Below are 25,514 nucleotides of genomic sequence, written 5' to 3'. Positions count from 1 at the left end.
ATAGTACCATACTAGAAAGTACGCAAGTACAGAGCTCCGTACTGACTCGTTGCAATTGACCCTTTGTGTCCAGGACAGAACCACTGAACGCATTGCTACCATATCCAAATTTACCCATCTGCAATCCTCACATGAAAACAGAATGCCTCACTTCATCCCTTTACACTGTGGTCCAGTTGTGATGATTGCTTGACTCTTCCTGGCTCATGAAACTAGGCGTGGAGATGGAATCGATAAATGTGAATCTCACTCTTACAGCTTAACATAAATATCAACAGACAGTCTCTGCATTATTTGGGCTGCTCTTGCTTATAACCTTGGAGGTCAGCTTGCCGTGGATGGTAGATATTCTGTGATTACCAATGCAGGGAATGCCTTACTTTGTACGTACATATATACACAAACAAGTGGCTTTTATTGTATTAAAACTCACTTTTTTTCTACACCAAGGCCTTAATAGTGCTCTCTCACTTTATCTTATTTGTTTCCTCCTGTTGTTTTGTTATGCATATGTGTGATTAGTATCAGGCATTGAAAAGGAACCCTGTCAGATGAAAGGAAAGTCAAAGAGGTAGAAAGACAAAATAAGGCCTGGATGAGTTAAAGAGCACACAGACACAGCAGGCAGAGAGCTGAGCTAATGAATGGAGGAACAGACAGATGGTAAAACTGCAATCTGCTCAAATCATTGAGTGTCCTGGAGATGTGAATATCACATCGATCTGCGGCACACTGAGACACTCCACAAATAGCTTGCCTTTTCCTATTGTTGTTGCTATTCTTCTTCTTAATCAAGAATCTGACAAATCTCAACAATAGGAACAGATTCCTTCCCCCAAGATTTCCCAAGACTGTTTTAAGTGGTAAAACCATTTCTCATAACTAATCTATTTTTAGATGTTGAACTAATAATTGCATTAAAATTAATTAAACTATTAACGTTACTGATGCTCAACTGAAGTGTTGATGTCAGTTTATGTTAATCATGCAGCTAAGAGCACCTCGGATGGATACACTATATTTGGAGAGGCAGAAATTACAATAAGGTTCATGCTTCCCCATTTCTATTGATTGGACACCTCACACCCATATAATAAATGTTAACAATTAGAAGGAATACATCATTGTGCATTAAGTTTGGGACAAAACTTTGTTAATTGTCTTCAGATAAATCGGTCAGTCTAACTTGCTTCCTTGTGATCAGCTTTGATAAGTCCCTTCAGCAACGCCTTTACTGGAATCACTGGTTAACATGTAAACTGACAATCCAAGTAGACACCAATGCAGGGAACATCAAAAGACTTCAAAAGAACAGAATATGCAACATATTCAAATTTCAATATAGGAATGATGCAGGTGATGTAAACTGTTTCTTTAAGAAAATATTTTGATTGTTCCCCCAAGCCCTGAACCCAATCAAAAGCTTACAATGTGGAACTTTAATTAGAAAACTTTGCCATAGTGTATGCCAGAAAATCATAATATGCATTGCATTTTCTTTTGAGAACATTCTTGCATTTTTTTTACAGAGTTGTATTTTAGTTACATTTCCAAGTGATCGCATAACCTTCACTGTCAGTATATATATATAATAATGTGCATATAATACAGTATGTGGCTGGCATACCTCATTATCTGGCATTTACAAAAAAGTACTATGACTTGCTTTTTCTATTACAATAAACAACAACAGAGCTACTGACACAAGTGGAACATTTGCAAAAATAAGAAAAAAGGGAAAGAAGAAATGAAAGGAAAATCGGTCAAGGCAATACATTACAGCTCAAAATGAGTTTTCCATCACTCTCTGTCCTGACAAACTCTTTCAGTTTAATAATGAAAAAAAAATGTTTCTAGTTCTAAGGAGCTGCACAGAACTTCATTCTAGTATTTTCCTTTGAAAAATGTAATCTTGGTGACTGGAAGCCTGTGTAAATATTGAACAAAGGAAATCTTAAAAATATGCAGATTGAACATGTTAGAATTACTTTTTATTGCAAGACTTATTCATTCAGAAAGAAATAAGAGCTTTTGGAGTTTACGGTCTGTTTGCTCTGTGATATAATGTACCTAAGTATTACCTGTAATAGTAATGGTTATTGCAAATGCAAATATATAAATTACTCTGTGATACTATGATTCAGAGAGTTCAGCCCCTATCTACACCATGAAAAATGAGAGATCGGCATGCACTTGACCCATGTGATTGGCCTTTTCTTTTGTCCCCGCCCCATCTTTGACATGTAACAAAGGAATTTTCTGTATATTATGTGAACAAGGTTACAACAGCTGACATTTCCTTGATCCATGTGTTTTCATGGACAGAACTGTGAAAAAATATTGGCCTCCTGTCTGATTTTCAACATATTTCACATATAATTTGGTTAGTTCTTTTTGTGGTTTGCAATAGTATACAAAGGAGAAAAATCTATGAGGGTAAAAATGACACGAACGTTTGGTGTCAATGTTCATAACTCCACCCTCAGAAAGACACTGGGTGAAAATGGGATTCATGGAAGAGAAGCAAAGGGGAAACCACTGCTTACTATGAAGAACATAAATGCTCATCTCAAGTTTGCCTGGATGATCAAGAGTTATGGAATAATGTTCTATATACAGATGAGTGAAAAGTGACACTCTTTGGCCAATGTAGACCCTGTTATGTCGGGCGAAAACCAAACACTGCATTTCACTGTAAGAAGCTCATAACCAACGGTCAAGCATGGTGGTGATAGTGTCATTGTTTGCGGATGCCTTGCTGCATTAGGACCTGGATGCTTTGCCATCATTGAAGAAACCATGAATTCTGCTCAGAGAATTCAAATCAAAGAATTCTACAGGCGAATGTCAGGCCATCTGTCCGTGAGCTGAAGCTGAAGCACAGGTGGGTCATGAAGCGAGACAATGATCCGAAACACACAAAGCCAGTCTACATCCAAATTACTAAATAATTTTCTTAAACCAAAGTCCAGACCTAAACCCCATGGAGATGTTGAGTCAGGACCTGAAACAAGCAGTGCATGCTCAAAAACCCACAAATGTCACAGAGGTGAAGCAGTTCTGCATGGAGGAGTGGTCAAAAATTCATCCACAGTGCTGTGAGAGATTAATCAATAACTACAGGAAGCGTTTGGTTGCAGTTATTGCTGCTAAAGGTGGCATAATCAGGGGGTGATTACTTCTTCACAAGTGGGTATTGGATGTTGCATACCTGTCTTTAATAAATACATGAATTAAGGTTCAAACTGTTATTTGTTCACTCAGGGTCCTTCTTAATTAATATTAGGTTTTGTCTGATCTGATAACCTTTAGTGTCACAAATATGCAAAAATGCAGAAAATCATACAGGGTGTAAATTATTTGTAACATTACTGTACAGTGAGGGAAAAAAGTATTTGATCCCCTGCTGATTTTGTACGTTTGCCCACTGACAAAGAAATGATCAGTCTATAATTGTAATGGTAGGTGTATTTTAGCAGTGAGAGACAGAATAACACAAAAATCCAGAAAAACGCATTTTAAAAAAGTTAAAAATTGATTTGAATGTTAATGAGTGAAATAAGTATTTGACCCCTTCGACTTAGTACTTGGTGGCAAAACCCTTGCTGGCAATCACAGAGGTCAGACGTTTCTTGTAGTTGGCCACCAGGTTTGCACACATCTCAGGAGGGATTTTGTCCCACTCCTCTTTGCAGATCCTCTCCAAGTCATTAAGGTTTCGAGGCTGACGTTTGGCAACTCGAACCTTCAGCTCCCTCCACAGATTTTCTATGGGATTAAGGTCTGGAGACTGGCTAGGCCACTCCAGGACCTTAATGTGCTTCTTCTTGAGCCAATACCCATCCACGACCCATTTTCAATGCTCTGGCTGAGGGAAGGAGGTTCTCACCCAAGATTTGACGGTACATGGCCCCGTCCATTGTCCCTTTGATGCGGTGCAGTTGTCCTGTCCCCTTAGCAGAAAAATACCCCCAAAGCATAATGTTTCCACCTCCATGTTTGACGGTGGGGATGGTGTTCTTGGGGTCATTCCTCCTCCTCCAAACACAGCGAGTTGAGTTGATGCCAAAGAGCTCGATTTTGGTCTCATCTGACCACAACACTTTCATCCAGTTCTCCTCTGAATCATTCAGATGTTCATTGGCAAACTTCAGACGGGCCGTACATGTGCTTTCTTGAGCAGGGGGACCTTGCGGGCGCTGCAGGATTTCAGTCCTTCACGGCATAGTGTGTTACCAATTGTTTTCTAGGTGACTATGGTCCCAGCTGCCTTGAGATCTTTAACAAGATCCTCCCGTGTAGTTCTGGGCTGATTCCTCACCGTTCTCATGATCATTGAAACTCCACGAGGTGAGATCTTGCATGGAGCCCCAGACCGAGGGAGACTGACAGTTATTTTGTGTTTCTTCCATTTGCGAATAATCGCACCAACTGTTGTCACCTTCTCACCAAGCTGCTTGGCGATGGTCTTGTAGCCCATTCCAGCCTTGTGTAGGTCTACAATCTTGTCCCTGACATCCTTGGACAGCTCTTTGGTCTTGGCCATGGTGGAGAGTTTGGAATCTGATTGATTGATTGCTTCTGTGGACAGATGTCTTTTATACAGGTAACGAGCTGAGATTAGGAGCACTCCCTTTAAGAGAGTGCTCCTAATCTCAGCTCGTTACCTGTATAAAAGACACCTGGGAGCCAGTAATCTTGCTGATTGATAGGGGATTAAATACTTATTTCCCTCATTAACATGCAAATCAATTTATAACTTTTTTGAAATGCGTTTTTCTGTATTTTTTTGTTGTTATTCTGTCTCTCAAGGTTAAAATACACCTACCATTAAAATTATAGACTGATAATTTCTTTGTCAGTGGGCAAAAATACAAAATCAGCAGGGGATCAAATACTTTTTTCCCTCACTGTACATCTCCTATCACCACTGCAGGGAAAAGATACCTACTGTCAAAATGTCATTATAATACTGCAACAGATATTAAGAGGGCTCTTTCATTGCTGAGTTCTGTTATGTAAAATTATGTAAAAAAAAATTAAAAAGGCTGCAACAATATATATTTTTTTAACTACACATCGAAGATATATAAATTACAGTTTATAAATATGTAAACCAAGTTATTAGTGCTCTACATCTCCCATGGCACAATATAAATCAATGGTACTCCAGTAGTTGTTTTGTTACACTTGAATACCATAGAAAAAGTGTCCTCATTAAATTAATGCTAAACCTACGTTTGTAAATAATTACTTGATGTATACTTAGGACAAAACTAATCTAACTAATAGATAGATATTTAGTTGTTTATTTCATACTCTCTTATAACATATTTTGTAGTTAGTTTATCGAAATGTATTAAAGCTGTATTTAAGATGTTTTGTTAAATATATTTATTTTTTTCTCAGTGATTTAGTGAGCATTATTTCCTGTCTGCTGTTCTATATTTTTAGTTCACACTGTATATGAAACTAGAATAAATTGATTGGGTACTACATTACAAAGCTCTGGAAAAGAAAATGATATGCAGGTCTGTGATGCTAAAATAAATTAAGATACCACATTTAGATCTCTACTTTAGTCAAACCATATTTTTTTTCAGCAAGCTTTATTTTGTTTTCTTTGACTTTGGATCGTTTTGTAGCAAACGGTATGTTATATATGTATATTGATACACATGGAAATTAGTTTATTCTCCGAAGTCTTTTTAGAGTTTTTTTGTATTAACTGTGTGTACATTACCTTAATGTGCTCCCACTCTTTGTGCTTCTCTTGCCTCAGGTATTCCTGGTTAATCTCTTCCTGAGAGACAACACAGGGGGGATGAGAAGATAAGGTAAAGATGTATTTTGCTTATAAATTATATAATAACTTTTTTCACCTTTGAAACCCAAGTGAATATACAGTGTACAGTGCCTTGCAAAAGTATTCATCCCCCTTGGCGTTTTTTCATCCCCCTTGGCGTTTTTCCTATTTTGTTGCATTACAACCTGTAATTCAAATAGGTTTTTATTTGGATTTCATCTAATGGACATACACAAAATCGTCCATATTGGTAAAGTGAAATGAAAAAAATTACTTGTTTTAAAAATTAAAAAAAAAAAAACGGAAAAGTGGTGTGTGCATATGTACAAAGTCACATAATTAGTTAAATAAAGTCCACCTGTGTGCAATCTAAGTGTCACATGATCTGTCACATGATCTCAGTATATATACACCTGTTCTGAAAGGCCCCAGAGTCTGCAACACCACCGAGCACAGGGCACCACCAAGCAAGCGGCACCATGAAGACCAAGGAGCTCTCCAAACAGGTCAGGGACAAAGTACAGATCAGGGTTGGGTTATTAAAAAATGTCCGAAACTTTGAACATCCCACAGAGCACCATTAAATCCATTATTCAAAAATAGAAAGAATATGGCACCACAACAAACCTGCCAAGAGAGAGCCACCCACCAAAACTCATGGACCAGGCAAGGAGGGCATTAATCAGAGAGACAACAAAGAGACCAAAGCTAACCCTGAAGGAGCTGCAAAGCTCCACAGTGGAGATTGGAGTATCTGTCTATAGGACCACTTTATGCTGTACATCCACAGAGCTGGGCTTTATGCAAAAGTGGCCACCTAAGCATACTGCTAAAGCAACACTCGAGTGGTATAAGGGGAAATATTTAAATGTCTTGGAATGGCCTAGTCAAAGCCTAGACCTCAATCCAGTTGAGAATCTGTGGTATGACCAGCAGAACCCATCCAACTTGAAGGAGCTGGAGCAGTTTTGCCTTGAAGAATGGGCAAAAATCCCAGTGGTTAGATGTGCCAAGCTTATAGAGACGTACCCCAATAGACTTGCAGCTGTAATTGCTGCAAAAGTTGGCTCTACAAAGTATTGACTTTATGGGGGTGAATAGTTATGCACGCTCAAGTTCTTTTTTTTGTCTTATTTCTTGTTTGTTTCACAATAAAAAATATTTTGCATCTTCAAAGTGGCAGGTCTGTTGTGTAAATCAAATGATACACCACCACCCCCAAAAACAAGAAAACATTTTAATTCCAGGTCGTAAGGCAACAAAATAGGAAAAATACCAAGGGGGGTGAATACTTTCACAAGGCACTGTATTTCCATGTAGAATTTAAACTTGCCCTTTGAATAGCTTGACATCTTTAAACAGACAGATGTTCTCTTTTCTACCCTGTTTAGTATTTGAAAGGGAAATTAGTCCCCATTACCTTTCCCTATTATACTCAAGCAATTGTGATAATCAATTAAAATATAATGTATTACTTTACAGTGTTTTATTTTTATTTTTGAACACCACACTTATCTATATATGAATCTATACTTTGTTCTGAATGCTACAACTGGAAAATTGTGGTAAAAACATGATGCTTGTAGGTTTTTTCTTTGCAGTCATAAAAGTGTATCTTCTGTGACCATGTGAGTGAGTGAACAAAAAAAGCTGCTTTATGGATTAGATTTTTCCCCCCCTCATAGATAGTAAAGCTGTGAAGGGAAATGTGAAAATGATTTTGTCAGTGTTGTAGTTTTCTAGAAAACAACTGACTTATTTGTGTAAATGGGAACATTTCCATTAAATCAATGGCCATTTACATTAGAAAAAGAGCTCTCTGTCAACCGGAAACAGCTCTGTGAGTAAGCAATCATTCCTAATGTGTTTTGGGGGGATATGTTCATGTGTATGTGTGTGTGTGTGTGGGGGGGGTGGGGGGGAAGGGTTACATTGAAGCCCATCAACAAGAGCAAGGGCATTAAGTCAGGCAATTTCCAACAGCTTCACAGATTTGAAACTATGATTTAGCTCCTAATACAACATGGGAAGTAACAACCGCACTGAATTACCCTCCCCCTGTGGGGATATTAGTTTAAAAGGAAATAAACACCATTTCTTATTCAAAATACTTTGCTCCTTTTAAGGCGATTAACTCTCATACTCCTGCAGCTATCCACACATCTCAAGATATTACGTTGTCACAGTGATCCATCTGCACTCTTCTTGTTTTCGCTTCTCTTTTTTTCTGGATCAGCTTCATGGATGCTGATGGGTTGGTAACTCTGTGATCCCTGACTAAATGGTGAAAGCGACAAGGACAGAGGCCCTGTAAATCCCTCTCAAATATGATAATATATTGCATAGATGCTACCGTTGATGGCTTCAGAGGGAATTATAATTCCGCTTGAGAGTAAAACTATTAATTTTGTTTCTCAGTAGAAAATGGCACACCAAGTAACATCAGCTATTTATTTATTTTGATCAAATGACAATTTAAATGCTGAGGTCTATGCATTTTATTGAATTAATAAAATATATTCGGGAAACATAATTAGATGCATCTTGGAAGCTCACTCTCTCTAGCACTAAATTCAGAAGAACTGATATTGTGCAAGAAACCAGCTTGTTCCACAAACGCAATCATATTTAAAATACAACAAAAAGCTCACACAAAGCACAAGAGACTGTGCAAAGAGGTTTTTTATGACTCGGGAAACACATATCTCATAGGGCTTCATTATGGTTTAGTTGTCAACATTTGCATTTTGAATGGTAATCAAATTAACTGAAATGAGGGCAACAGGGGTAAACAGTCTATTTGTAGTTACAGCTGATTGGTGATCTTCTTATGTAACAATATTTGAATTAATGTTATGAATTCATATATTTGAAAAAAGGTTGCAAGGTAACCTATTGTCTTGATGAAAGGTGTCCCATAGGGCAGGTGGAGGAATAAAAGGTAAGTACTGAGTATTTGTGAATGTGAACTCTGCATTCTTCTCCCTACCTGAGTCAGTTTCCCATATGTTGGTTGCGCTGTTTGTAGCATCAGAGACTGTGCCACTGCATCAAGAGCTGAAAAACATTACAAAAGTACCAGTATGAGTAAGTGGCCCCCCTCAGAATCGCCCTTGCCCCTGACAAATATGGCGGTGGGGCCCAAAGCACATCATCAGTGCTGAGGAGCCTCTCTCATACAGCACACACATATATAAACACCTTTAACCAACATGAACAACAGTCACTTACAATCATGTAATTCTTTTCAATCTTACTTTAAATTTCCCTACCCTAAGAAACCAAACGCTTTCCCCCCAACATACTGTATATAGAACCATTATCTGACCTTTTGCTTGGGACTGTTCTCTGTGAATTAGCCCTCGTTTGTCCTGTCTGGACTGCATCTGTGCTGCTTGTTGCTCTAAAACTGGGGAACCGGTGCTTTGTTTTTTATTTTTATTTGTTATTGTTTTGTGCAAAAGGCTTTCACATCTAATTGCCTTGCTCGGTCGCTCTCTATACGCAAAGTTTACAGTACTGACAGTCTCCCCTGGGACACTGAACTTCTTAGGTAGTTTTTACTTGTTGTCAATTTTAGTTTTGAAAACTAACTTTCTGTAATAATGGATGCCCTTGGTTTTGTACCTGTGTGAAGGGGAGAGGGGGTTGGAGCAGTGTTGGTTGAGGAATCAATATGCCGCTTTAAGAATTGTCTTGGTCCCGCCACAGCTGGTATAGTTAAAAAGAGTTTCAGTGCCATTGCAACATCCAAAACACTAGGCAATATAGCGTTGTTTCAAAAATAAAAGATTAGTTTTAATTGTACCACCAGCAATCTGCTGTATTTCGTCTACTGTTCTGAACAACAGTAGCTATGTAGGAAACTTGCTCAATCCTCCTCGAACTGTGCTGCCAGGGACTGATTTACACAGTGCATCGTCATTAGCACTAAGAAGTTCAGAAGGACACAGAAAATAAAAACGCAACATGCATCATATCTGATCAATTTGTCTCACTAGCAAAACTGAAAAACATGAACTGAACAAAATGTCTGTTAATACTGGTTGGTCTTTGAAAACTGTCTATGAATTAGCAAATTGACCTGGTCAGTGATGTGCTGATTGTTTGCAAGCATTGCCAGGAGAAAAATTAAAAGCGGATCTGAGTAGCGGGCCCTAGGGCGGTCCACCCTCCCTACCTCTGCTACTGTACTTTAGAGAAGAAATGACTACCTTTCAAAGCACCTGGAAGGATGACTCCTAGTTCAACCTCTGAAACCATATGCAGTAAATTTACAAAATTCACATTTATTTTTTTACCACTTCTCCATACAACTTCTTCACTGTGACTGTTATATTCCGTAAAATCGTGCACTGGCCATGCCGAATGTAGGCAGTGAAAGGACAGACCTTGCCTTCTTTCACTATCACTGCAGAAACAAGAGAAACTCAAGAACTGTTGAGTCATGACCAAAGTCTGTTCAAACACTTACATGTTATGGTATCTTATGTTAAGGTATACTGTATAAGTTCCCTGTAATTAAAATGTCACAAAAAAACACACTGGATAATGCATGAATATAAAAAAATAGCAAATGAAGAAACTCACATTGTACAACACTCATTAGTGTTCAGCATTCATATGTATTTACATTAATTTACTCTATTATCCCCCTGGGCTGACACCACACCCTTTTTAAGGAGCCTCTGCTCCCAAGTGTCGAGAAGAGAGAGGTGGAGACAGAGGCAACTGACAATTTTTGAGGTTTGATATTTCAGGTCCATTTTTGTTTGATTTATTTCAGTTTCCGCCTCCTGCCTCCTGGGTGTCGGCTCACAATATATATAAATATATATATATATGTTATATATCCTCTGTACCTTCCTACCAAATAGTAGGATGTTGTGATCAATATGTTACTTTCTATATGACTGTAATATTATGAATGTTATGATTTTATGACACCCTAAAGCTTTAAATAGGCTATATCTGAAGTATATTTAGTCAGTACCTTAAATAGTAAGATAGTGAAGTAAATTACATATTAAAGACAATGGTAACATGCATTCAATCATGTAATAACATAAAAGCTAAATATTACAATACAATAAAGTTGAATAGCAAGCATGTAGTAGAACCAATAGTTACAAGAATTGTACTTTTAGTAGAGCAGTACAGGTGAGAGGCTTCAAGTCACAAAATAATGCATCCTATATTGTAGAGGTGCAGTTGGAATCGATTAGTTTTGAGGGGGCAGCAGGAAGCTGTCAGAGCAGTACTAATGTTTCTAGGTGGCTGGTTCTTATTTGAAAACGAACATTGAAACAATCCCTGCTTTTGGTTGTGAATCTGCCTTATTGCTCGTTATTCCATAGCCTTCTTGGGCAGATAGATTGGTAATGTTTGTGGTAGGAGTGTAAGTGGGAGGTCTGTGCTCAATTTTGGCAAAAGACACAGGAACTAGAATTATTTCTTCATGTGACAAACCTAAGGTCAAGTTGTGGAGGTGAGTATTAAACTGATTTATAAGGGCCTTTAACTGCAGGAGAAACACTGTATATCAACACTGACAGCCGTTTTTAAATCCCATTTCTGTGAGCGCCACAGAGGACTAATGCAGCCCATTTTTCTGCCTTCTGACAGCAATGTCGCCTCTCACTTAAATCTGTTTACCAAAGGGAGCATTGAAAAAGGGAAACAGACACAGTGTATCGGTTAATGTTACTTTTAATTTTAGCTGCTAGAATCATAAAACTGAGGCTCTACTAGGAATCATGACACAGGGCTATTATTACAGAAATGGTTACTTTACTAATGTGCAAAATTTTCACAGCCAGATCTTAGTAGTTATTTTGCACTAAAATGACATTTACTTAATGTACAGAAATTAAAAACAAGGTGTCATGACTGAATTAGCAGCTTTTTTATATTCATAAATTGTGCATATTTGATGTTGTTAAAGATTTTCAGAACACTTCAGAATGACAGCTGAACTGAATCAATATGCATTCACTGAAACTGAACCACCCCCGGGTATGAAAGTGGAAGCCAATTAAATATAACACAAAGTACAGAACAATTTGATCACTGAAGCAACTTGAAGGAGAGTACAGTAATGCAAGGTGCATTTCACTAATGAGATTATTTAGAAAATGTTCAGCAAACATAGGCCTTTATATTTTGTATTGTGTATCTAAACTGTCTATATATTTCTCTCATACACATCATCCCATCATATTATGATTATGATGATGATTATTATTAATAGAAGTAGGTGGATTAGTTTATGAGCTGTTGTATTTAAGTGAACATTTGGTTTCTGTGATATGCTAAATGCATGCTAAATATCTCCTTTGTAGTAAATGTGCATGCAATTCTTTCTTATTGTTGTTTTTTTGGTTGTTGATTTTTTGTTTTGTTTTTATGGATGCCTAAGGTTTTTTCTTAGGGAAGCGTATGGGGATTGAGTTAGGCTTAGATAAGGTTTAGGGCCCTCGTTCCCAACTTCAGATTGCAACCAAAATCAGTCGTTCTTCAGTAGGGTCGCTTTTTGAGGCAATGCATTTGTTGTTTTTGTCTCTCCATACTCCAGCACTAAATTAAAAGCGATGATACTTTTTCCATCAGCCTGGTTTTAACCAACAATTTCCAAACAATCATATATTCTTGAGGTGTGTAGGTCAGCTTCAGCATAAATTTAAACCCTACCATGGTTTGACCAGACCCTAGAATGTAATTTATTCTAAATACCAGACACAACCCGACCATCGACCTTAATACAATCTCAGATATACTACTGAAGCTCAACCTGAATGCTGTCTGTGACTAAAGATCTTTATCGACAGGGCTCTTTCAAGCGTATACTGCTTAATCGGGGTCACCATTGTTTTCACTGAAAGCTATTATCTTTCAACATAGGTCATAAGTCACAGAATGATTATACAGTTGGTTACCCAAACACGGTATGTGTCAAACAAACCGTGTACACAGTTGCATTTCACCTGCCATGCTTCACTTTTCAGTAACCACTTATCAGTAAGGCATTTTACCAGCATTTGCCTTATATTCCATGAATATTTTCCATGAAATATGAAATTTGTATAACACATTTAAATAAAGGGGCCAGTTAGGTATTCATTGCTAATCAGATTAGCATTAACTAAAATATGAAGATTAAATGTATGCCTTACTTGCTGTTTAGTTCTGTATGGCACATGGCAAGAAGCTATGGTTAAATACAAATTTGATTCCAACAAATGACTGATTGATAATCACTGGACACTATATTATTTTTATGGGAAAAGCATAAAACAAGCATTCATTATTTGTGGGAACTTTATAGCAACTTGTGGTAACTTTTTTTAGTTTGTAGTTCTGCTCATGAGCTCACAGAAAATAAATGGGCCTGTATCAAACCAAATAACGCCAATGATGCGAGAGTAGGGTGATCTCTATCTGTTAAACCAGACCAAGAAAAACGAATTCCACAATCCACAGACAACTGGAAGTGCTGACACCATCAGCAAGCAAACCCAGCACAGACAACATAACGTCAGCATTGTCCCCCTTCACTCTCCCATGCCTTTCAATCAATTTTCAAAATGTCATTGTTAATGCAGCTTCAGGGTAGCCATTACATTTCTAATGTCTAATTAGAAATTTAAAGCATTTGTAATGTCTAATTTTTCCTAATGTTTTGTAATTTCAATTAGCTAGTTCTGCTTGTGTTAAAGTAAATACTCATTTTGTATGTGATTAAATGAACATTATCATTGGCCCAGTGTACATTTGCATGTTTCAAAAGCATATTTGACCCTGAATTTACCTCAGATTTGGTGTCCCTTTTTGTGAAATTACAAAATACACTCCCCCCTGCCCCCCAATATTTTATTCAAAACTTGAATGCTCAATCTGAAGACTTTTAAGGGTGAGATAAGGTACAATAAATGTCAGCAACAACTAAAGAGAAAAATATGAAATATGACAACTACCAACTTTGGGATTCTCCATGAGATTCAAGTCAGGACTCTGGGTAACTCAAGCACATTCACTTTCTTATTGTTTAGCCACTTCAGTGTACCTTTGGCCTTGTGCTTTGGATTTTCACCCCTGTTTTAAATCTTTCCTATAGTATTTGGCTGTACTTTGTTCCATTCTTCCTTGAATCCTAAAAAGGTTTCTAGTCCCTGCTTTCAAAATGTTTTTCATATTTATAATCTATTTACTTCTTTCTTTTAGTTTTTGCTTTGAATGTGTGGAGTAGGTTGTGTATATATAACATATTAATGCCTACTTCAAAGTGTCATGACTTGCAAGCTTTAAAGCAACAAAATGAATACAAATTCTAAATACTTCTGAATACTGAATACAATTTTATATTTAAATTGTATCATAAACCCTGTGGGTCACAAAGTCCTGTTGATGGCCAACTAATGGTCTCAACAATAAAAAGTTGGGATTCACTGATTTGGGCACATTAGATTTGTTACAGCTAGACTCAAAATACTGGAAAGGTAACATGTTTCTGACTTAGAAAATATTTGGCACAATAACAGTTAAAAGTAAAGCAAAACAAAAATAAATTGTAGTAGTTGCAAGGTTTGGGGATGTATGCAGTTTGTAGATTTGTTTTCTTTTTAAATCATGCTAATGACAAAGATGCTGTGTGTGGTCTTCAGAGGGTATGCATAGAACAACTTTTTCTAACATGCAATTACTATATGCTAAAATGTTTGTATTCTGCTGAAAGGACAGAACACAATGCACTCATAACAAAATAATCATCTGTCAAACTGAATCACGGTGAACCTACTTTAACTGATACATTATTCTGAATATTTGGAAGAAATTAATTAATACACTGTTTTTTTTACACTGAAACGTTTTACACCGAAAATAAACTTTATAGAGACCACCACCAAATTTCACTGGGACCCTCAAAAAAAGGGACCCTCACAGGGGACTTTCAGAGTTTTTAATTGAGAGTGCTGGGATCTATAATTGGCGAAAAAAGTTTGAGAGATCTCTGGAGGGGGTTATACTTTCCTGATAGAGCGGTGTCTCTAGGGCTGGCTGAGGAACGCAGTTGAAATATTATCAGTTAAACAAAGCTTGTTATTTTTCTTGGCCATTTGTTGTAATAACAGGAATTAAGCTGTGCAGGTTTTTTGAAAAAGCTGTTCTGTTGCTGTTTACATAGGAAACCTGTTTTATAGTTGTTGTTGTTTGGTTGTTGGTGTTTTTTAAGCTTTAGAAAGGAAGTGGTAGGAAGGTAAGCATTTCTGCAAAATCAGAAAGCTTCAGTGAATCTGTCTGCAGTATATACTCAGGGAATCTGGTGGGTCTGTCTGTCTTTCTCTTTCAATTTCTCTTTTGTTAAGTAACCCAGCTGTGAAATACACCGGTGAGGACTGATAATGTTAATTCCAGAAAAAAAGGTAATTAAAATGGTAACAGAGCTTCATACTACCCGTGATTGTCACTGTAACTAGTAACACTTCTGTACTGTACCTGTCATGGGTTTGTTTTTCAAAATAAAGCCTGCAACACTGCATGTCACATTCACACATTTAATCACACGCTTCCAGTCGTATCCCAAGAATTCATAATTTGTCACAATTTCAGTCATTAAGTACTAAAGCAGGGCTTCACAATTTCGGTGCTGGTTTTAATTCCACCTCAGCTCTTAACACCCTCACTTAATTTACTGTTGGCTTCATCGGATTAATTAAACAGCACTTCTCCATTTTTAAGGTGCTGATGATGAACAAAGACCCATAAGACCATCTGTATTCCACCCCTTTAGGATCAGTTGTGCACCTCCACACTAATGCATCTAAAAGGTGGATATTATAGACAATTATATCCTGTGAGGCATCCAGTAATCAACAGTGAAAATTCCATTTCAATCTGCAGTGAAGTTTTATGTGAAAGCAGTTTGACAGAGGAGACATATTCCATTACTTTTTTTTTTTTTTTTTTTTTTGACAAGAGCAATTGCACATTGACAGACAGGGAAAAAAATAAAAATCCTATTCTGTCAAACCCATAAGGCCTGCTGATTAAGCCCAGCTACAGCCGCTCAAATACCGGTCTAATCATCTCATTTTTCCATGCTCGTCTGCCAATCCATCATGTGCATAGTCAGATAAGCAACAATCAGACTGGGTTTATTTCAAAGTTACCAGGAATCTCATTTAAAGTATAGACTGTATATACAACAGTACTTTACAGTTTAATTTACCAAGCCCTGTTTATGTGAACATATTTAGAACTAAGTCTGATTGAATGAACATAAAGTCCATGTTTTCGGGAGACTCTTACAAAATGATGCCTTCTGAACTTTAGAACCGTTTCTTGAATTACATTACATTAGTGTGGGATTTTACTTTCGAAATTGACTTTAATGTATAGGGTTGTTTCAGAAATTGCTCATATATTTTCATTCCCTCTGAAAACTCTGAATTACAGTGTGCGTTCACATTTTAAATGAATAAAAATTTGGGTTTCTACCTCGGGCAGTAGAAGCTAATTTGCATTCTTGAAACGGTACAACCTAAATAATGAGAACCTGTTTGTGCAATATGTGTTTAAAAACAGCATGTTCATGTGTTCTAAGTACTGCAAGGATAATATAAATGTGGATGACAGGAGATTCATTTAAATTGAATGCTGATTTAATTATCATGTTTTGTTGTCTGTCCCCATTGTTTCCTGCAAAACAAAATCAACACACATGAACTCTTTTGCATTGTATTATTCTCAGCACTACAACAATACTCAAAGATCAAGACAGTAAAGTAAAGGTTTGTCTATGTCTAGATTCAGTATAGATGGTTTTATATTTTGTTTGATGTGGCATTCATGGCTATCCCACATAGTTTGTCTGCAATTGTAACATGTTCACCCAATATACCAGAGTGTAGGTCATGCGTGTCATATAGACTAAATATAGCAGCAAGTTATATGCCATCAGTTACACTTGCTTACAATGCCAGGAACTCAAATTGGACCTATCTGTAACAGCATTATGATGCACTACTCATAAACTACCATATATCATGCCCCTCCATTAGTCAGAATTAATTTAGTTCAAATAGGAAATAATTATATAAAAAAACAGGATCTCACAGAGCATTGTAAGTGCATAAAGTAAAAAATAATAGACATATGGAATCATTGCAATAAAACATTCCTTTTAGAATCAATACAACATTTAAATTAATGCATACTATGTAATGCTGTATCATGAATTCTTCAGTCTTGTTACCTTGTGCACACTGATACATTTGATTTATACTGATGATAGATATAATACAACTATATAATAAACCAGCTTACCGTAATTAGCGTGCAAGTTTCTCATCTCTATCAGATCAGCCAGTTTGCAAATGCAGAGTTTGGGTCACTGATGGTAGGAAGGGCAATCTTGAATGAGCTCTTCCTTCAGGGCTTGATCTCGTGCTGCAATCTCCTGATATAAAGATATTGCTTTATTGTTTACAAGCTTTACACACAGCATGGTGTTAAAGGAAGTTATTCTGATAAGGAAAAATGGAAAGTGCCCGATCATCTGAAAAGGTGCCGTTTATTTCCCTAATTGTCAGAGTATAACATCTCGTGTGTATATATGTATCATCATTATCATCATCATTATGTTTTATTGTCCAACTTTCCTCTGTTCTTCTTGCAGTGTGTCCGGCCCAGTGCCATTTTAACATTTTCACTCATTCAATAACATCACATATTTTTGCTTGCTCTCGGATCTATTTACTTGTTCTGTCTCTTCTTGTAATTCCAAGCATGCGTCTTTCCCATGCTTCTTTGTGTTGTTTGCAGGATAGACCAGCGAGCTTCTATGTAATTAAGGATTCTTTGAAAATCCTTATCAAAATCTGTTTTATCATTATAAACAAAAAATGTTTCTTGTCATCATGTTTATGTTACACTGGCTCTCCTTTGACACGTGTTTTATATAGTTCATCTTCATATTCAGAATATGCAGTTTCCATGGCTCTGAAAACCTTAGTATTTGGAATACTAGAAGTATATACTGAATATTCAGAGCTGAAATATTCTGCTTCATTTTACGAATATGATGTTTACATTGATGAATATATATTCAAACATGTTGTATTCTGAATATCAGTGGCCTGAAATGAATACCTTTTTATCTGCCTGATCATTTCTTGTAAATAGGAAATTGGCACAAAATGTAGATTCTCCAACTGTAATTGCCTAGTGTGTTCCACTGCCCCAGTGCGAAAAACAACATCAAGCTTTTCACTGGGAAGAAACATTGATTAGGTATTTTCTAGCAATCAGTATTCACAATTACCAGAATGACTAGTTGACCCCAACCAAAGTTTGCACGTAAAGAGGTAAATATTCCTTTCACTTTAATAAACATTCTCTTTCAATGGTGAAAACTATAATCTGCACACAATGAAGATCACTCTCAAGAACAGATTTGCATAACAGCTGGTGATACACATGAATTTGGCTTGATCACACAGTCAGCTGTATATGTAGAGCCTGGTTATAGTTTAATTAGTCTGTTAAGGCCACAAACCTTTTCAAAGAATGATTGCCAATAAATATTTTATTTTTCATGTTCAATTAATTAGTCAGCTTTGGATTTTAAAGTATATGTTATCATGGACCAATAAAAGTATGACATAAGATCATAGATATGAGACTCAAGTTAGTTTACCTTTCAAGTAATTCAATAAAAAGCATACAATTAACGATGTGCTGAAAAACACTGTATAAAAGGTGACAATACAAAACCTAATAAATAATTTGATGTAGATTAAAAATAAGGAACTAATGAACAATTCAAATCAAGCTTATAGTCTACGAGAAAGCAACATAAATCAGATGTGTGTTCAGTTTAGTTTGGAATAAGGACAGAGTTCTGAGTGGGCAGGAAGTGTAGGTGAATTATTTCCCTCAAGTGTAGTTCTCTTCAGCATATGAATTATGTAGAGGTTGAAATTAGATCTTATTTGCCCCATAAGAACATTTTTCTGTTTGTGTGTGTGTGTATATATATATACACAGAATTTAGTATATATACAAAATGCAGATTACATTATTTTACAGCCTAATATTGTTGTCACAAACCTTTTTTATTATTTCATAATCTCTGTGGGAGATTTTCAGGATTTCACAATTTTCATGAGCAATGGCACACGGGACTCTACTGTTTAATTCACCATTCTGGACTCCTTCCAGACTTCCAAAGGAACAACCAACATCTAGCTATAAATAAGGAGAAAAATATTTCAGTAAAAGTAAAAAGTGTCCTTCGTACACTTAATTATGGAAAATACGAAAAAATGTATAGGCAAATACAGGTATTTTGGATGTATTTTATAAACGAGATTTTTTTTTATATGTTTATATTAATGTACCATATACATGCTGTTAAAATATATTGTCCTAAGAATAAAAAACATCAGTATAAGAGAAGTCCTGGAATGTGTCATTATGAAGTCTCATCGCAGTACTCTAAAACACTTAATGATGCTAAACACTAGGAAACCTTACCACAATATCTGATTCTCCAGTCTGTTTCTTTTCCTGTAGTGTCTGTGATTTGACAGATCCTTTCAGTATAACATAAAATCCATTATTTCCAAATACTACAAGACAAAAGTATAAAGAACTGAAATGTGCAACACAATTAAGAGCACAGCTGTAGTTATATGCATTATTATTATTATAATTATGTCACACGAGATGCAGTGTCTCTAAATAAACCTGTCAATTCTTTTTATGTAAAAGTAACAGTGCAGTGAGTAGGTGTCCTAGGGAATGTGTAGTAGTCTTGCTTATCCAGCGTTATGAAATCAAGTTGCTGAATAAGAGGGTATGCTAATGTCAGTATACTTCATGTATGCATACAGTCAGATTTGCTCAGCTCAATCCATTAGTCATCTGGTCAGCTGGAAAAGAGAAGCATTGAAGAAATGCCTAAAAGGCAGAGCCAGAATAGGGAATATAATGTAAAGGAATGAGATCAACTTCCCAGTGTACTTCCAGGGCCAATATACAGACTCCTTAATCAGATCATTTGAAAAAAAAAAAAAAAGACAGTAACTTGAGCAACGAGGACGCAGGAGATCATAAATGGCATCAGTGCCTTCAGTTCAATAAAGCAAGGTTATGAGAACTGACCCCATTTCAAATGCCACAAGAGCTGACCTTCTTATGTCATGATTACTCATCGGCCTTCTGTAACAGAGAAAAGGCCAGTGTAGCCAAGAACAGATCCATTGCACACAAAAAATCTGGATTTTATTAGAATTCAATTACAATAAAAATAAGCCATTTTATTTACAAAATCTCCCTAAAGTGCTTTTTTCTCATGACTTTGACAGAGTTTGTTTATGTAGTATTCGCCATATAATATATATATATATATATATATATATATATATATATATATATATATATATGGGCACACCCCTCTCCCTGCTTGCTGGAACACCTCCCTGCCTCTCTACACCAAGAAGCAGCCTGGCTTCCTGCTTTATTGACAACCCGCAGGTGCTAGCCCAGCTAATTCGCCTCCCCCGGGATCTGCCCAGCTCGGAACCACAATATATATGTTTTCAGTGACTGGGGGGTTTGAGTGTTTAGTGGTTTGTTGAATGGCGGACGGACAGATTTTTCACATCAGAATTTTGGACTTTAGAATTAATTAGTTACATCTTTGTGTGTATATGCAAAATTACATGGGCATACACAAAGTTCCCTTCAAATTAAGTGGGCCCTGCTTATGCCCTCGACTATACCACTGTGCGGTAAATATAAAGGCATTGTCAGCATTATATTTTGAATATTTTGTTCACTTCAGACTCAGTCATAATTGGTTTCCTCCCTGACAGCTAGCCTGTCTCAGTGTGCATCACAGATACACACATCAACCAACATGTCAGCACGAGTCATGTGATTAAAGAGGTGTATTTAAACAGGTGCAAATGATTTATGCAATGGTTACCCAGAGGGATCCAATGACTTAGAATAGGAGCACTATGATGGAGGTTCATGTAGTACAGCTATCCCTGAAGGATGCATAAGATAGTATTAGTGTTTGTGTCTGTTTTTTTTCTGGAATAGAAAATGCAGAGAGGAAAGGCCACCAGCACGTAAAGCTATGTGGGGAATTGAAGAAGAGATGACATGGATAGTGTACACACTGAATACAGTCTGGAGGAGTATAGATATAATGCATTGCTGTTAATCAGAAAAAATAGGGAACACACAACATATAGCCACTATAGCATTGCTATTTGACGAGATATGAAACGTCAGTCTTTTAGTCAGTCATGTTTAGTCTATTATTATTAATCTATGCTGTCTTTTGATGTAGTTTAATTCTTACTTTAATCAGGTTGTAGGCCTAATATTTTTGTTTGGTTTTTATGCCAGATGATTGCATAGAACTAGTACAAAAAAAAAAAACACATCTCATCAAAACACATTTAAAAAATCATTGTTTGTGCAATTCAGTAAAGCATGACAATTATTCTGTGTTGTGAACCAGACACTGGAAAGTGTATATTATTGACAGGTAGGGTGAGAAACAATTTCTAAAGAAACAAAACTGCAATGGCAAGTCAGATGTTGCCATTTTCCATTTGATTTGGCAACAAACATTCAACTTGATGTATCACCATTGACAATGTATGATATTAGATATTTTTTTCGGTAACACTTTACAATGGCCACAAATTCCTCACCACTTAATGCATGAATACCAAACCTGAATATCGTATGGACTTCTTCTGAGTTCTGATGTTGATACATGTATAGGCTTCAAGCCTCAACCCTCTCTGTAACCCTAACATTAACTATTATAAATGCAATCAACATCAGAGGATGTACAAGATATTCATATAATGTCTACAGCATTAGGAATTTGTGGCCATTATTGTAAAGGGTGACCTTTTCTTATCTACTTCCCTTCCTGTTAACATATTGTGATTATCAGTAAGGAAATAAGCATTTTTTTTAATAGTCCATGCTATTATTTGAAAAACAAGGAAAATATTTGGAAACACTGCCATAATAAATATATAATGTGATTAATAAATACAATACTGTGCAATTAAAGCTGCATTCATGACTCATTGTACATTAACTAGTACTGCAAGATCTCTTGTGGGACTCTTAGATTTATTGTTTTTAATTACACATTATTTAAATATTCTGGTATTACAGTTCATTAAGTTAATCTGTGATCTCCTGGCCAATTTGTGAAGCATTGCAGTACAGTGCTGTGAACGCTGTGCTTTTACCATGTTGTAATTTTTTAATAGTATATAACAGGCTGGGGAAATACAGAATAATGCATTTTAAAATGCACATGTGAGGAATTGGATAATTCCTAAAAAGAGATTATATAAATTACCTCTTTCATAATATAGTCACAAATTCAGCAACATAATCTATTATTACATTTCTTGGGACATGGGAGGAATGCTCCAGTACTGTGTTTTTCACATTTTGTAATGCCTCTGCTTACGGTAATTATGCCATATCTGTTCATGTGTTTGCAATTTTACACATTTTGAATGGACTTATGCTTCAGAATGACAATTTTGCACCATGAAATATTAATAGTTTCTGAATAATAAATGGCAATAGTTGGGTGGAAAAAACAAAACCACAAAAACACTCTTGTATATCTAGACAGTTTCTTTGCCTTGCCTTGGACTATATACCCAGCAATAGAAAATGTGCAGAATGCCAATGTCTGAGCTGTAAGAAAAGACTAAAAAAAGTCATTAGGATAGTATTGCGGCACAGCTCTCACAAAACATGCAATATGTCTTCTCAATCAGTGAATGTTTTTTATTTAATCACAGAGCTGTTCGGTTCTGATTTGTTATGTTGCTCCATGAAACAACATTTGTTTAATTAGTTATTGTATTATTATCTCTAAAACTACTACTAGTTGTAGTATGCAGTAAAATTGTTTCTTATTGAAACTTGTCTTACTATCCAATCATATTCAAGCACTGTGATTTCATGGTAAAATAAACTGAGCATAGAACAGAGGGGAAAAAAGCAGTGTACAGCAGGTTTAACAAGATAAGGACAAATAATGTATTTACAGTATAGTGATATGCAGTTTATGGTACAGTGCTTTTTCAAACCACATGTGTGACTCATACGTTATTTAAACTCTAATTCCTCTACTGATAAAGCTGACATACAGTGTGACTAATGACCAATTGATTGCCATCTCTCCAGTTATGCAGTAATCTAACAGTAATTCCTGTGCATGTGAATTATGGTTGACAACAGTTTAACAATCCTATCGTCAGGACGAGGATTGAGAACCACTGTTCTAAGGCATATATTAGGCTGTTTCAGAAAGCTTTTGAAACCTTGAAATACCTTTTGAAATACCAATTAAGCAGTGTGTGCTGGAAAGCCTGGTCACAACATGGGAGGAGTAAGAGTAAGTCTTACTTAACAATTTCCTGTCTGCTTCAGCTTTGTCAGCTCTTACTTTCACTTATAACATAGTCTTTTCTATTTTATACACATATAGCCAGGGCAATGGTTTAATGTAATGGCCAACGTATCTCTCAATGTATTCTACATCCCAGCATTGATTTGAAACATAAACACGTTTTTCAATACAGCAGTGCTTCATTAACAATTGCGGGAGAACGTAAACATGCTTCTTCCTGACACAATACGAATATGATATGATTTACTATATAAATAAAAGGAGTTATACAAAATTATTGAGCAAAACAATCCGACTTACTGCTCTGCCCTTTCTCCCAAGACTCCACTGTTACAAAGGGGCTCAGCTGTCGCATTTCTTGGTGGGAGAGCTGGGCTGTGACATTGGTGAGGCTTTTCAACAGTTTGTAGACAGCCTGGTGTTCAGCCTGGGATCTCTCAATGGGACTGGAAATCAATGTGCAACAGAAAGTCAGAGAAAGCATGCCTTGGGCTTTGATATCAGTGTCCAATAGGGCATGACAGCAATGGTCCAGTTTGATCTGCATCAAACCTATTTACTGGCTACATTGATGAGATGTGATGTAAAAAATAAAGAAATGCAAAATCGGTTTGTAGAAAAGTTTTTTTACTCAGGGAGGCTCCATGGACAACAAAGAAGTGAAGACATCTGCTCCATTGAAACACAATCAAACAATTATGGCACCAATGTAGTGGTTTCTACCAGAAGGTCATTGGCATCACTCAAACTGTCCATCAGGTTTGACTGAAAGTTAGTGATATACCCCTGGCAGCTTTCAGTCACAAGCAATTGAGTCATAAACCGTACCCAACACATCTGCTTTGGCTGACAGCAGACCAGTGCTTAATTTCTATTTTCAATATTCAAACAAGGGCTCCTTTAAATATTATTAGTATTATAACTTTCCCCCCTGATTTGGAATTGTCAATTTGGAATCGGTACTACTTTGAAGCTCTTTACATCATTTTTAATCTATTATTATTATTATTATTAGCAGTAGTAGTAGTAGTAGTAGTAGTAGTAGTAGTAGTAGTAGTAGTAGTAGTAGTAGTAGCAGTATATAGGCAATTTGAAAGAATATTAATTTGTAGTGCAATCAGGTACTCACAAAAAGCTTCAGTTTGAAAAAAAAGAAACGCAATTAAATTCAGCAGCTGACTACAATCTAAATCAATCGTCAAATGATGTTTATTTGTATGCAAATGCACATAATCCTGTAATCTGCTGTATTTCAAGTATCTTCTGAATATATGTTATGTTAAAAGCTTTCAGTCATATCCAATATAATAACTTTACACATTGTACATTGTACTGTGGAAGAAGAAATCACATTATCCCCCTACATGTTTTTTTTTTTTTTTTTTGTCCTGCTTTTGGTTTCTTGGGTTATTGGAGCTAGTCCGCTTTACAAATAACTGATATATATTTTTCTGCCACCTCCTTTAGAGAATCAGCTTTGCTTGTGTGCACCTCCCATATTTTCTTATCTGACACTTTTGTTTAACATAGACTGGCTTGTTATCCGTTTTTCAATTCGCAGATCACCGAAACAGGTTGTTACGACTGGGTGTACAATACATGTAATAGAAGGAGTTGGAGAGAAACGACCTCTGCATCTACAGAGAAACACGATTATGCTCTGATGGAGGGAGACCCAGGTGTCTTATGAACTAGTGTTATTGGAACAGTTGATGGGACTCTTACCTTTGGACAAGAAAATTATAGATCAGCCCCTGAGTTGTGTGGTTTGGAATGCGGTGTAAAATTACAGCTTTGTTTATAATGCAGTCTTGAAGGATCCTGATCCATTTGTGTGGGAGCAAGGGGGGCACACCCTGATATTATAGCTAAATCCAACAAGTGTTTGAATCTCAGTTCTGCCATCCTAATTGTTTTCTGACTTGATGGATTCCAGTGTATTTTATTCAAGAGTTCCCATGTTCCAGCTGTTGAAAGGGTATTTTGCTCAGAAAAAAACAGCTGCTTTCCATTCTAGACATGCTGCACTATTGCTGTATGACTGGTAGATTCCTCCAGGAAACTATTATTAATGGAATCCTCATTTTCCATGGACACTGCTACACAAATGAACTATGTTAACCTGTTCATTGACTGCTCTAATGGTTCCCCAATATACTGATGTAAATAAGTCCTGCATGAGAATGGATAGCCCAACTACATTTAATACTTTCTTTGTATAGATTTGTGATTTCC

General features: G+C 36.4%; 1 protein-coding gene across 1 annotated transcript in view; it reads right to left on the bottom strand.

The window, feature by feature from the left end:
- Positions 1–25,514, bottom strand: part of cnbd1 (cyclic nucleotide binding domain containing 1) — a 45,673-nt gene that overhangs the window by 3,539 nt on the left and 16,620 nt on the right. Inside the window, 8 exon segments of the mRNA XM_066689870.1 lie at positions 5,744–5,803; positions 8,796–8,863; positions 10,021–10,125; positions 10,128–10,217; positions 17,129–17,261; positions 18,914–19,051; positions 19,340–19,434; positions 23,580–23,725. Coding sequence (XP_066545967.1) covers positions 5,744–5,803; positions 8,796–8,863; positions 10,021–10,125; positions 10,128–10,217; positions 17,129–17,261; positions 18,914–19,051; positions 19,340–19,434; positions 23,580–23,725 — 835 coding nt within the window.

Source organism: Amia ocellicauda, chromosome 2 (genome assembly GCF_036373705.1).
Source record: "Amia ocellicauda isolate fAmiCal2 chromosome 2, fAmiCal2.hap1, whole genome shotgun sequence".
In the NCBI taxonomy this organism is placed as follows: Eukaryota; Metazoa; Chordata; class Actinopteri; order Amiiformes; family Amiidae; genus Amia; species Amia ocellicauda.
The sequence above is the reverse complement of the archived record's forward strand: the minus strand, read 5'-3'. Positions and strand labels throughout refer to the sequence as shown.